The sequence below is a fragment of the Condylura cristata genome, unplaced genomic scaffold (assembly GCF_000260355.1).
Source record: "Condylura cristata isolate star-nosed mole 26May11 unplaced genomic scaffold, ConCri1.0 scaffold00001, whole genome shotgun sequence".
Classification (NCBI taxonomy): Eukaryota; Metazoa; Chordata; class Mammalia; order Eulipotyphla; family Talpidae; genus Condylura; species Condylura cristata.
Window position 1 is genome coordinate 70,805,098 of NW_004567102.1, and position 15,022 is coordinate 70,820,119.

General features: G+C 37.4%; 1 protein-coding gene across 2 annotated transcripts in view; it reads right to left on the bottom strand.

The window, feature by feature from the left end:
* The window catches only part of MAP3K5 (mitogen-activated protein kinase kinase kinase 5), a 198,912-nt gene that overhangs the window by 108,857 nt on the left and 75,033 nt on the right, over positions 1–15,022 (bottom strand). For both annotated transcript variants that reach the window (XM_004673883.2, XM_012722711.1), the window contains exon 3: positions 3,227–3,250. In XM_004673883.2, the coding sequence (XP_004673940.1) occupies positions 3,227–3,250 (24 nt within the window). The remainder of the gene's footprint in view (positions 1–3,226; positions 3,251–15,022) is intronic.

The window sequence follows — 15,022 nt, forward strand, 5'->3', positions numbered from 1 at the left end:
TCATAATTATGAAAGAAAAGCTTCACATCTAAGTTACAAAATAAGAACAAACAGATAAAAAGTCAATAAACCAAAAAAGTGTTACTAGTTTCAGAATATTATCATCTGCTGCTGGGTAACTTCCATACTCTCTGAAGCCTTAATACCACATGTATTGTGGACAAGACATTAAATTTAATACATTTTTGAAATACTGGGCACTGGGGAATAATGTACGTGTGTAAAACTAATTTTAGGATTGGATAACTATCAGATGTGTGGGAGTGTGTTTAGAAGGGAGGGGTAAAGAGAGAAAAACGAGAATCGTGCAAGCAGGAGAGAGAAACAGATTCCTCAAGTCCGGGAAAGGCTTGAGGATCCTTGTTGAAAATATCAAGCACACAGAGGGTTTTCCTAAGTCCCTGGCCTCATTGCACTTTATGGAGGGAGTCTCCATCCCTATGTTTTCTGATGCAACATATAGATAACTTCAACACTGTTGATATCCAACAAAGGGGTTGTGGGGTGGTAAGATGCATAGGTCCCATGAGTGCTCCAGACCCGAGGTGCAGAGGGAGCAAGCTGGTGCAGGATGTTGTGATACCAAAGGCTGAGCAAAGCACTCTGTGAAAATGAAAACTAATAACATGGGAACATTTATTTCCCAAGTTAACTCACATATAATTTAGAGATGTTATTACTGCAATTTCTGTGTAGAGATTGCTACCAACCCATCGTTTGAAATAACTGACAACCCAAAGCAAATAAAAGCAACCAGTGTCTGATCAACAATAGCACCTCAGGTGCAACGACGGCCTTTTACTAACAACGGACTAATTCTAAAATACTTAAACCTGCTTCTAAAAAGAGGAAGACCACATCTCTCTAAATTTCAAAACATGAAGATGTATGGTCACAAATGAACAACATTCATCTTTTTTTAACCTATGTTTGATTTCATGGCTATAAAACCCAAGGCTCAAAAAAATCTAGTTTTAATCTAATTATCTTCACTGTAATTTTTTTTGATCACGCTGATTATGTGTTTTACTTTAGAAAATTACATAAAGGTGTAACATACCCTCCAATACCCTCCTTTTATTAAGGACACATTATTCACATCAATGGGTAATTTGTTTATAACATGCATTATTCAGTGCTTTCATGAACCATGCAGAAGTCCAAACCACCTTTGGGCTCTTACATGCCATTTAGGTCTCAGGTAACTGCTACCTGCCCTGAAAGACCTTCCATGACTACTCAATACACTGCTAAATAGGCAGTGACCATCATGCCTTTTGTTAATTTGTAATTTCACTGTTTTCCTATCTGTTAGGCTGAACTGATGCATGAAGCTGTAACGGCTCTTTTCCTGCTGAGATGTGAAGAATAAGAGTTCACAATGGCAATGTTATATGTACTGCAATCAGTCTCTCACTTGGTGAAATCTCAATACCAGGTTTATAACATATCTGATCTATGGAAAAGCTACCAATTCTCCTTTTACACTTATCCAATGATGCACAGATTTTTATGTACTATGTGATTTCCACTCTAAGTTGCAGAGATACTTTTAAAGCAAGAAGTTTCCCAAGTCTGTTAAGATTCTGCTACTTTCCCAGGCCTGCTGCTTGGGGGAGTTTGTTGCTTGGATTCTGCTGTTTGCTGGAGCAGAAAGTCCCTGCAGTGATGCTTGTCCACAGTAGTAGCAAAGGCCCTTGACCAACCTCCCAAACAATAAAGCTTATGCTATGATGGGTGTGATGACAAGTTTGCTCACACAAACTGTATAAAACCTGACATTCCTATCCTGTAATTTTGGGCTCAGCCTTTTGTGACTGATCTCACTAAGTCCTTAGCCTGTTTGATAAGTACATCTCTCTCTCTCTACCTCTCTGAGTGCCATCTGATTTCCTTGGGAAATTGCTGTAACACTTTTAACTTAGCCTTTTTTGTAGGTAGCATGGGTTTACAACACTGTATATGATCAGAGGTAAAAATCACATCCTTCAGGTGTATGCTACCACACCACACCTCTACCAAAGCACCCACAGTCCTGCATAATAGCCCAGCCGTCTCCCCTCTTTGCCCTCTACTCTCCTCCTTCCCCTCTAGTAACTTCCATTGTGCAGCCAGATTTCTAAAGTTTTTGGTTTGGTTTTGTCTGACCCTTAGTTATTTTTCTCTATACTCCACATGAGTAATGCCATCCAGTATTTGTCTTTCTCCTTCTGACTTTCCCTTCTTAGCATAATCCATTCTAGTTCCAGCCATGATGCTGCAAATGACAATAATTCATTTTTGTAAATATAGTGAACAGTATTTTCATCATGTAAATCTCCTATTTCTTCTTCATACACTCTCATTTATCCTTGGGTGCTGAAGGTGCTCCTATATCTTGGGTATGGTGATGAATATAGGAATGCACAGAGCCTTTTGAATTAGTGTTTCACATTCTTCAGGTAGATTCCTAGAAGTAGAATTGCTGGATCATATGGTAGATCTTTTATTAATATTTTGAGAAATCACCAAACTGGTTTCCATAGGGCTGAACCAGTTTACATTCCCACCAATGTTAAAAGTGTTCCTTTTTGGATACATCATTTACAGTTTTAAATTCTGACTTTCAAAAATTAAAAAGAAATAAAATCTCCACTGGCATAAGAAGGCTGAGTCCACTGTATACTTTTTCCTCATGCATTTTTAAAATTTATTTTGATTACTTTTTAACTTTTGTTTAATTTTATGTAGAGGGTAAGAATTCTGTGTCGCTATCCCAAAGGCGGCCTAAAAACTTAAATCATTCTCTCTGAGTAGGTGACAGGAGAACATGCATATGCATATACATATACACATGTGTGTAAATATGTGTGCAGGTGTCTGTGTAAGTATGTGTATAGAGCTTATACAGAAATATCTGTGCTCACATATATGTACATGTGTACACATATGCATGTGTCTGTGTGTACAGATATTGCTTTAGGGCCATAATTCCACAACACAGGATATAAAATTAATTTTTTTCCAAAACAATTTCACATATCTAGGAAAAAAAATATTAATGTAAATTCTCAGTTTTATAACATTCTACTGTAAACTAATACTTAGATATACCAGTCATATTGTCATATTGATATTTTAGATATATTAAACAAGGAAAAATCATATACAAAAATTAATTTGTGTAGATTTTAAAATACCTGATTAGTGGATGAAAAAGATTTAAAAATTCCTGTAAAATACTCACAGTATTCTTCTGGCAAATGATTTCCTGAAAAATGAGAAAAGAAAAAAGGAAGGCAGAAGTTAATACAAAATTAATTAATCCAACTAATGATCTGAAGCAATCTATGTGGGAAAATTTATATTAATAATTTTGTTAACAACTAGAAAGCTCAGGGTTTGTGGAATAAGGTCCTGCATGAGGAGTTTACAGTCTGCTGGAGGATCGAAGGGGCATAAAAGTATCATTTATGGTTTAAGGAAAATAGCACAAGTGTGTAAAATCCAGAAATTAAGTAACCTAAAAATCCTTTCTGCAGAACACATATGTGCAGCACTGCCTCTCGGCCTCTGTCTTTTTAGAAAAAAGTTAAAACGACTTAAAAGTCACCAGCCACATAACAATATTTGGGGTCAGTGAGCTCAGCTACACTCTGGTGATCCCTGTATGAGCTAGGTATGCAGAAGGCTGCACTATCTGGGCTTGGGAGAGTATCTTCTGCCGTTCTTACAATAAAATCACCCAAAAATATGTCCTTCAGCGTGTACCCTGCCACTGAGCAACGCCTGACTGTACAACCTCATGTACACCATGAGAGACCAAGCAGCATGTGCCTCTTCGGAATCAACAAGTACTGGCCACTTAACCCACACGTCGACAGCAGGTACATGTGACAATGAAGGGTCATAAATATAACTTATGTATTGAACAGTAAGAAGTGGAATGTGGTCAATACACTGCGGGCAGTGTCCCCATCAGCTTGGAGGAGTCAGTGAGATGCTGCAATAGCATACCTAAATCATGTCTGGTGTACAGGAAGCTCTTGATAAAGCCACTGTCATTATTAGTCCCAGATGTTACAATGACTAGGGACTTGGAAGAGATGACCTAGAAAGGCTTCTGGCACAAAGATGTCACTGGGGTCAGGGAACCTCAACTTAGAAAACAGAACTGGCACAATCTATTGGAATAGATGGCAGTTATGTTGTCATGGAAACAAGAAATGTTGGCACACATGGAGCCTCAGGCTGGGTCCATCTGCCTAAGAAGAGAAGCCGGAGCTGAAAAGGTTAAGGAAGAATCAGAAATGCAAAGTCAGGTCATCATTCATCCCAGGACCAACCCATGCAGACAGAGGGGATGAATAGTTAAGGAAAATAAGTAAAAAGGTATGTATAGGGAAGGGATTATTTTGGGTAATTTTGAGTGCTGTGAAATACATTATTAAAAATAATGTGAATATATTATTTAAAAAATAATGTGAAATACATTATTAAAAATAATGTTTAAAATAATGTTTTAATATATAAAACACTAAAAGAGATCCTTCCATAAGTAATAACCTTGCTGATGGGGAAAAAAAGGGCATCCACACATTTAAAAAGAAAAAGACAGAATTTTCATGCACACACCTGCTATGTCAACAGAGTGGTGTTTCAGAAAGGGCTCCAGTTTTTAAGTGAAAGATACCACTAAAAATTGAGAAAATGTACAAAGATAAAGAGAGAAAGTAGAAGTCAGGATGAATCCAGAACAGACATAAATTCCAAAGTCAAAGCTGGGAGGTGGGGACTTAGGCTGAGAGACTATAAACAGCAAAAGGCCATTTAGAAAACAACTTTATCAGTGGGAGTTAAAGACGTTCATTTGGGAAGTATAGAAGACAGAATTAAAGAGCTTGTTCTTTCTTTCTTTCTTTCTTTTTTTTTGAAAAGAACTTTAATTTAATCATTGGGCAAAAAGAGAAAGTTCATTTAGCTATTTACCCACAGTAAAATTATATAGCTTTTTGGGCTCTGATTCAAGAAAATTTTGCATGCCAAAATACAGAATTTCCTTTGTGAACATCTGAAGTGTTTTTAAAAGGTAAGCAATTATATAAAGAAGTGTCAGTACACATTCATTAGACACAGATTCTGAACAACACACACGTCTGTCAACTAGACACAGTTGACTAGCCTACACACCTCCTTACACAGGGGTCAGTGCAGCCAAGCTGAGAGTGAAGAAGTACACGGGTGACAATGTAAAGATTCCCCAGTCTATACTGCTCAGCGAAATTGAGCAAAGGACAGGATGGCTTTTATCTTCCATTTTCTGTATAACAGTAAGAAAACGAAAATTCTAATGTGTACATTCAGAAAGTCTCTCTGGAACGATACAATATAAACAAGTAATACCGGTTGCCATGGAAGAAGGGAGCTGGATGAGCAGGGCACAAGGATGGAAGAATGACATTTCACTGAATATATTCTTTTGTATGCAAAAATGTTTTTAGTGCACTCACTAAAAAGACAAATAGGGCCCTCCCTGGTGGCACAGCAGGTTAAAGCACCAGCACTAAGTAGCTAAAAGCAACTTCAGCATGAGCGCCATCCTCACCCCAGAGGCGATCCACATGGCATGGCAGACCTCTCCTGACCTGCCTGCTGCTCCCCTCAGTAGTGTACTTCATCTGTCAACCTGTTCTGCTCCCCAATCTGTCTCTGGTGAATCTTCTCACTGTCCAAGGACCTCTGGCCTATATCCCAGTTGTGCATACATAAATAAATCTTTTTTTTAAAAAAGACAAATAAAAGAAAACCTTGTTAAAATTTTATAAATACTAATTAGATGGTAGTATTGGATGAAGAAAAAGATTTAGATAACTATAGCAAAAGTATTAGGACAGCTAAATAAGAGCCTGGGTTAGTGATACCCAGAAAAATCAAAATCAAGAGACAGATGAGTGACATTGTGAAGGTAGGGAGTGCAATACACACACACACACACACACACACACCCAGGTTCAGGCTTATGAAGAAAACAATAGAAAATATTGGATTACCATGAAGATCATGGTATGCAGGATTTTCTAATATTGACTTATAGTAGCACATCATACCCTTTCAGATGCTGCTCTCTTTGATAGAAATGGTTAGAAAGAAATAGAAAAAAATTGTAACAAGAAAAATATCTTCTCTTTATCTTACCCATTAGCATCGTCTGTGCACAGCCTAAGAAATCTGTTCTCTATGAAGATGGTCTGGACTGATTTGCGTGACCCCGACCCTCCCATCAGTAGAGCAGATCCTTATCTTGCCACCAGTGACCCTGATACGAACCTGCGTGACAGGACTCAGTGTACTACTCTGCCCACGTCTGTGCGTGCGATTCTTCCATTCAACACGATTAGCTCCTTGGATGCATGGGCCAGCTTTTACTCATATTTGCATCTCCATTGGTTGCTGGCAAATTGCATGTACTCAACAAAAGCATGAACCAATGAGGAAAAGCGAGTACATGCAATATGGAGTTTGAGGCTTTGCTCCCCCGTAGCTGTGTGTCTTTTCACCTCTAATGCCACACACCAAGACTGCCGGACTGAGTGATCCCTGCTCTCTCACAGCTCTGAAGCTTAACTTTTACTTGTGGTTTATGGTCTTATGCACAGGAGGGAGAGGTAACCAGGACAGGAGCTATTCTACCATTCTCTTTTTTGGGGACATCAAGTATAAAATTGGAAATGGTAGGGAAGAGAGCGAAGAGCTGAGTGAGCTAGAGGCTCTCCTCTGCTCCTGCCATAGAAATAACCACAGTTCCTGATGGTTTACAGCCAAGTCTTACAGCTTCCCAAGTTGTTTATTATAGTGATAAGCCCTTTACAGATCTTTTTTGCTTTCATCTCAGGTAATAAGTGCATTATAATACACTATAGAACTATATTATAATCACCCCTATAGAAATCTACTGAAGTCTAAGAATTGCTTATACTTGTAAAAGTTAAATGAATACAAGTTGTTTCCTTGAAGAAGGCAAAATTTATTCCTAGTTTATAATGTGACCTTAAATAAAAAATCATCTTTTTTTTAAAAAAAAAAGGTACTTATTTATGAATTTTAACTCAGTACAAACATGGATCTAACTACTGCGGGAGAATAGTGAATGCTTAGTTTATATTAAACCCACTGAAGGAAAAATAAAAGAAGAATAAATTTAAAGTGCAACTGCTATATTTCATTTCACTTCATAGAAATTTCTCATCTAAAGTAATTAGAGATAAAACTATGGCATCAGCTAAACTCTAGTTCCTACCAGTGAAAAAATGTTCCTGAAAATGCATTACCCCAGAACAGCAATGCTCTTACTTGAAGTTTTAGGGGGCTTCTGGTCAATGCACCCCTTAGCCTGTACCAGAAACCAAAAAATGTCCCTCCCCCCAACACACACACTTTACGGAACACTTTGCTAGCCAAACAGAGACACAAGACAAGAGAATCTAGTCTAGGTAAATCTCATTACAAGACAAAGGCAACCTTTGGTAACTATTTGGGAAAATAAACTTTGAAGGTCATTTTAAGGACGTAGGAACGGCTGGTGTGGGACTGTCAAGTCAAACTGATTCAGCAGAACCTGTCACCATAATCTCACTTTCCTGAAAGGAAAGCAAAGAGCTGGGTGAAACTTCTCGGCCAGAGAGAAAACATGGCCCTGGATAGTGACCTCTGGATCTTCCTTTCAGATTCTTCTTTTTGTTGAAGGGAAATCTGGCATGCTTTCCACCACAGTCAGGGAAAAAAAAGAGAGAGAGAGACAGAGGGGGATATATCTATATTTCCAGGGCATCCTCTTACCTAAGTACATCTTTAAACAAGGAACAATCAGACTGAACACACTAGGCCTCACTGAGAAGATGGGACTCACCTTACCCTTTTGTTTGCTGCTAAAATAAAGGTGAACAGACTCATGAAGAACTGAGGTGCCCATCTGGCCATTTTGATAGCCAGGAAAATAAGTACAGTTGTTACATGTTACGCTTACATTGAAGCTCAAATAAAAAAAATTAAAAAAAAAAACAAGCTCAATAAACTAACAAAACCTGGAAAGTCCTATTTTTACAGGGCATAAGAAGTCCATAGCCAGACTTAGAGGAAAATATCCCCGATAACAGACTTTGCCCTGCCCTGATACTTACTATATGTCTCTAAGTTACTACTCTTTGTTTTTTTTTTTTTATCTGCAAAGTCTGTATGCCCAATCTATATATTAAAACACTGGTTTACATCATTATACAGATTTCACATGTACAGCTTTTCAGAGCAATGCCTTTACATACTACATTTATGTTTCTCACCAGAACTCCAGCTTCCACCCATTGGCTTTCACTGGCCAATTTACACTCCCTGCTTTCCCTTTCCCTTCTGGTAACCATCATTTTGTTCTTATAGTTTGAAATTTTGTTTTGTTTTGTTTGTTCATTTGCTTTGTTTCTTTACCTATCATTAGTTTGTTTTTAAAGACCAAGTGAAATGTTTATGAAAGCCATATACAACACCAGTATCAATATTGCCAAGGCAAAACCTTTAGCTCAATTTCTATATTACCAGACCTAGGAACATTTTGTACCCAGGTTTGTGACCAAGGTGAGACAGAGTAACTGTCAATTAAAACTATCCCCAAAAATAAGGTATAAACATGGAAAGTAATCCTAGTAGAATTCTACACTCTGATCCCCTGTGAATTTTGTTTCACACTGAAATATAAGTAACACTACTGTAAATAGATGTCTTTAAATTGAGCTAAGATGCTGATGAGCGACATTTTTACATTCAGCATTTGAAACAGCTCCTTAATGCCAACGCCTTAAATGTGTTGCCATTATTACAATTACCTTCCTCTCTTTTGTCACCAGCTGTTTCTTTCAGCAACACCTAATTATAACATATTATTCAAGTACATGCATTTCTTTAAAAAACCTGTTATTGAGATGTTACAGGTCTCATGAATTTCTGTATAGTAAATTACATTTTACATACACATTTCAGAAATAATTTCAAGGATGCATTTAAAAGGATCCAAATAGCATAAGCTGGAGTGTTATAAAACCCAACTTCCATAGAAAGTAGCATTTATTGATAAGGCACAAAAGGGACTAGAATTCATCAATTCTTGCCTCACTGGATGACAGTCAAGGGGCTTTCACATTCTTATTCTCCTTGTGCAGAGGTGTCCCTGGCGCTTTCAGTTATAAAATCTCATTGGCCTACAATGAGTATCTCTACAAATGAAGGAACTATCTAGTGGCAAACTGTGCTGTCATGAGTTTCCACTCACAGTGGAGCCTAGATTTCTCTCTCCCTTTGATAAAATTCTAAGATGTGTGTTTGTGGGGGGAGGGAGAATGGAAGAAGAGGCAATAAGGGACGGCAATGGTACAGATAATTCCCTGACATTAAAAAAACTGGACTCTCCAGTATCAAGCCCTTTCCAACACTTCAGGAATTCTACTACTGAAAAGTCAGTGACTCTAAATAAATCTTTCATCTAGTTTGCCAATTCAAAACAAAGAAAATGTTCATAAAGCAGGGCTCACATGAATTTTATCTGCTTCCCCTGAAATTACCTCTTTCTTTCCCCAATTTTATAAAGAATGATTACAGCTCAGCTAGATCATTTCTGAAATAAGTAAAACAAGGAACAAGACTGTCTGCTTTCCCAACAAAAAGAAAACTTTCATGAAATAGTAAGTGTATATGACAGCTCTGCTGGATCATGGAGGGCACCTTTATGAATCAGTGGTTGGCAATCAAATAGGCAAGATACTTGCAGGAATGTCCAGAACCAGCATTGTTAAAAGGGGCAGGACCAGTGTTTCAGGTTCATAAGTTGTTAGACTGCTCTATAAAATCATATTTTGAAATCACAACTTCTCCCAAACATTTGCTGTATGTGTGCTTTGTAACACTAGCTAGGTTAGATGCTACTTAAAAGTGCTAAAAATTATCCAGCAAATACTCATTGTTATCTATGACAAAGGAGATAAGCATATGCAATGCAGAAAGAGAAGTCTCTTCAACAAATGGTACCAAGAAAACTAAGCAGACACGTGCAGAAGAATGAAGCTAAACCATTTTCTCCTGCCAAACTCAAAATGGATTAAACACAGTCTTGGATGTAAAGCCAGAAATCACAAAATATATAGGAAAAAATGCAAAGCATCCGATGCTGTTGGTTTCAGGGATATTTTGGGGGACTTGACTCCAACAGCAAGAAAAAAGTAGAAATAAACACTGAGCACTACATCAAACTGAAAATCTTCTACACCACAGAAGAAACTATCATTAAAACAAAAAAACACTACTGAATGGGAGAAAATATCTGCACATCATATACCCAACAGAGGCTAATATCCAAGATCTATAAAGAATTGACACAATTCAAGGGGAAAAAAATAACCCACTCAAATAATGGGCAGAAGAGCTAAATAAATACTCCACCAAAGAAGATACACAGATGGCTAAGTGTCACATGAAAAAATGTCCAGTATCACTTCAGGGAATTATAAATCAAAGCCATAATAAAATATCATCTCACTCCCATATAATGCTCTTATTTAAAAAATAATACAGAAAATAGAAGTTACAAATGTTGGTCAGGGTGTGGAGAAAGAGCCCTCATTCATTATTGGTGGGACTGCAGACTGGTCCAGCCCCTATAGAAAACAGTGTTAGCAAGGATGTTTCTCAAAATATTAAAAATAAATGTCATATGACCCAGCAATTCCAATTCTAGAACCTTACCCAAAACCACTAATTCAAAGGGACATTTGCACTCCCTAAGTTCACTGCAGCACCATTTACAATAGCCAAGTTATAACTACCAAGTGTCCAAAAACAGAGGAGTGAAGATGTCTGTCTCTATCTGTGTCTATCTGTCTGTCTCTCACTCACACACATAGAGCTATAATGAAAAAGAGATGAACTCTTGTCACTTGCGACAACTTGAATGGAACTGGGGGGGATTATGCTGACTAAAGTAAGTCGGATGGAGAAAGACAAATATCAGATAATTTTGCTCATATATAGATATAGAGAAACAAAACAAACTGAAAGAAATCAAACCAAAACAACCCCTAGTAATATGACTACAGAACTGAATCTTTTAGAGGGGGAGGAAAAGTGGGGGTGAGAACAACAAGGAGAAGAGGCCCAATAGGTTAAGGTAAAAGACCATGGGTGCCCCAGTGGTGGGTGTGGTGTGGTGACATCTGAGGAAGGGTGAACCTATTCCCCTAAATCATATAACAGTGTTGTAAACCAGTGTTAGTGCCATTTTAAAATTTTTAAATCCAAATATGACTGCAAAAAATAAAATTAAGTAAAATATATTTAGAAAATCTATAAGAAGCTCTTATCATAGGCTGCACAAACAGTTCAAACAGCTGAAGTTTGTTTTTGCTGTTGTCTAGGAATCTGTCAGGGTTGGTGGGGCTGAATCACTGAAAGAGCTCATTGCTACCTAAGACAGTTGGAACAAAGGCATTAAAGTTCTGGATGTGTATTATTTAATAAAATAAAAGATATTCAGTGAAGTCAACTAAAAACTTGACTTTTGCAAAAAATAAAAAAATTGTAATTAAACATTTAATTCTTACAAGAATACTTGCGATTTTAAAAAATATGAATCTTAATGAAAGTACATGAATTGATTAGATTCTGAATATGCTTTCATATGGAAGTTCAGCCATAAATTTTCAGTACTTTCAAAGTGTCTATCATTGTTTTTTCAACAGTTTGAAGTTACAAATTTTCCCCCTATGATTTCTTTGAGAAATTGCTGCCAATGAGAAATCGCTCTCTTCAACAATGAGCTCTAGATGAAGATAAAACAAGTGCAGCTGTACATCCTAGATGTACAAAGAATAAACCAAAATGAAGCTAGATATTTGACAAGAATAGCATTCTCATCTGTCTTTGCCCTGTGGAAACAGAGATGCTTCATTTTTATCTGGTTGATCCCTAAAAAGTATATGCTATTTATAAATATTTATAAATATCTCGTTATGTCTCATTTCACAGCAGTTTTCTCTCTTTTGGTAGGTGGCAGGGATAACAGTTATAGTTAACTACAACAGAAAGAAAATTAAAAACTCACACACGTACACGCACATGTGTGCACGCACCATTTTCTCATAGCTATGGAAGACTGGAGGGTTCAGAGGATATTGTCAGACTGCAAAATATACTTTCTATCCCTGAGACCTCTGTCCTCTGCAATCAGATACCTATCTAACTAGGAAAAAACCTGACAAGATCTTATGTTAATGGAAGAAAGAAGAGAAAGATGAGTGGGTGTTGCATACATTTACTCTAGAGATATAGTCGGTGGGTTTTTCTGAATGGACATACCAAGCAGCAATGTCTGATAAGCTTCTAAGGAGACAGAAGTGCACAATGTAATGGTTAAGAGTCAGGCAGACCTGGTCTAGCTCAGTCACCTTAGGCAATTTATTACATCACCATTTATTTTTGTACATGTATGATATGCCTGTGAAATTTCCACCACCAATTCACCCATGCACCATCACTCTAACACCTTGTGCTCTTCCCACTCCTGTCCTGGTCCTTCTCTCTCCTCCTCTGACACAAGCTATGCAACGTCCATCGTCTGAAGATTCCGGGTGGATCGGGATAAACTCTGAAAAATCAGACTGTCCACTGCTAACTTATGTTATGACCTCCCTTTTTTGTATAAACATAATATCAAAATATTCTGAGCAACATTCAGTTTACAACTGGATTGTCTTAGCCACACAGGCAGCTGCTGGTTCAGGTAAGCTGCCCCAGGAGGAGAAATTCCTCTGTCTCCTGAGACAAAAGCCAAGCCCCAGGAGAAATAAGACCCCAGGACATAAAAAACTCCTGGGAAGCTTCCTTGGTTTCTTTGAATAAAAATAAACTTTAGATAAGGCTCCCAGGGCATAATGGACAAATTTTAACCTTGACTACACAGGTGTTTTTTGATATACAACTGTATAACTTTCTCTTAATTTACTCCTTTTTAAAACAAGCACTAACTACTCTCTGCTAGCCTGAAATTAGCCATTAGCTTTTCTTTGGACAATCACTGATAACACTGCTAACACAATTTATTACTACCCCAAGACCCCTAACAACCTTTTGCTAACAAGCTCACCCTTTTCCAGACCCCTCTTCCTTTAATGATAAGTAGACAACTGTATATATGATAAGTGTCACAAAAACGTATAATTTAGCATACCATAAAATTGTAAGCAGAAGAATGTCTTTTCCCTTATCCTTGAGAATGCTTTATGGAGATATCTCAATAACTTACCCTATGCATTATTACAATTAACTACTTGCTACACAGTATAAATAAAGACCTGCTGAAGGAAAAGCACCCTATCCTGACTCCCGTGTCTTCCTCACATCCGTTCCCCTCTCCCCCTTTTTGGAATATCCGCTCTCCAACGCCTTCCCATCTTAGGGTCCTGCCTGTGCTGCCTCGAGACACCCCAAAGGTTGGAGATGGTCTCCGACACTCCTCCCCTACAGAATGTCTCTGATCTATAGTTGCCTTATATTCTGATTTTTACTTTATTATAGTGATGGCAGCACACAGGTAAAATGGTGGTGGGAAACTCATGGGGATTACAACTGAGATGAAAAAAATGTACAAAATGAAAACTAATGTAAAATATATATATATAAGGACACCTGCACCCCTATGTCTATTGTAGCATAATGTACAATAGGTAAGCTATGGAAGCAACTCAAATGCCCAAAAATAGAGGACTGGATCAAGAAGATGTGACTTATTTACACATTGGAATACTACTCTATACTCAAAAGAGATAAACTCATGCCCTTTGCAGCATGGAGCTGGAAGGGATCATGCTCAGTGACATAAACCAGAAGGAAAAAGAAAAATATTGAATGGTTTCATTTATAGGAGGTATGTAGAGGAACGAAATAAGGAATCAGGGGGGAAAAAGGATGTTAGCTCTCAGTTTGCAATTCTAAAAATGCGATAGAACATCTACCTATCTAACAGGGAAACTTTAAGTATTAAATAATGTATGTGGGTAAATGCACTTAGTACTTTAGCACATATTAACTGCTCAATGACAAGCAGCTATTACGTACAAGATAAATGCCTGAAGCTTAGAGAGACTAGTCTTTTAAAAGAACACTATTTAGATACTAATTACTTTTACACTATGATTAGTTGGAAGCAACTAAATATCAGTTTATTTCTCCCATATAAAGTTCTCATTACTTTTCTCTCAAATGTAACTTTAATTCTTAAGAAGGAATAGTCATAAAATTAAATCTTCAGAGGCCAGCAAGGCAAGAAGAAAAATAGGATAGAGGGAAAGATGTATAACACAGTTTAAAATAAATTTAACCAAAGAAAAATGAAGAGAACAAAAAATAATTTTACTCCACCAATGGTTAATATATGTTGTAAATCCTAGAAAATCAAAAAGCTTAGTTAAAAGTACACCATCATGAAACTTTATTATGTATTTATTAGTTAAAGGGGTAAAATTAAGTAGGCGTTTCTTAGAAAATTGCTTCAAGTGAAAAAAATGAACTGAGGCTGGGGCAAATCTCTTCTCATTATTACACAGTATTCGGAAAGGACGACCCTAGGGATGCCCAGCACGATGCCTGGCATACAGTAAATGAACTTACTAAATGAAACTGCAGGTTTTTCAGAGAAAGTTACTAAGCTCTGGAAGTTCCGATAAAAATAAAAAAATTTTTTGCATGATTTTGGGTTAGAGATCTTCATATAACAATTACTGAGCCATTAGATACACAGCTCTGGCTTTAGCACTCTGCATCCCGTTGGCTTTGATTTGGGTACTGGAAGAAATAGATGAGAAAAAGCCACATGGAACCAGCTGAAGCTTCACAAAGAAAATGAATGATACCAGGCTCAGCATGCATCTCACTAAACTGAGATGCTTTTCAAAGAATCAGGTAGTGTAAAATGACTAGACCTCGCAAAAGCATTATAGGGAGCCTTTTTCCC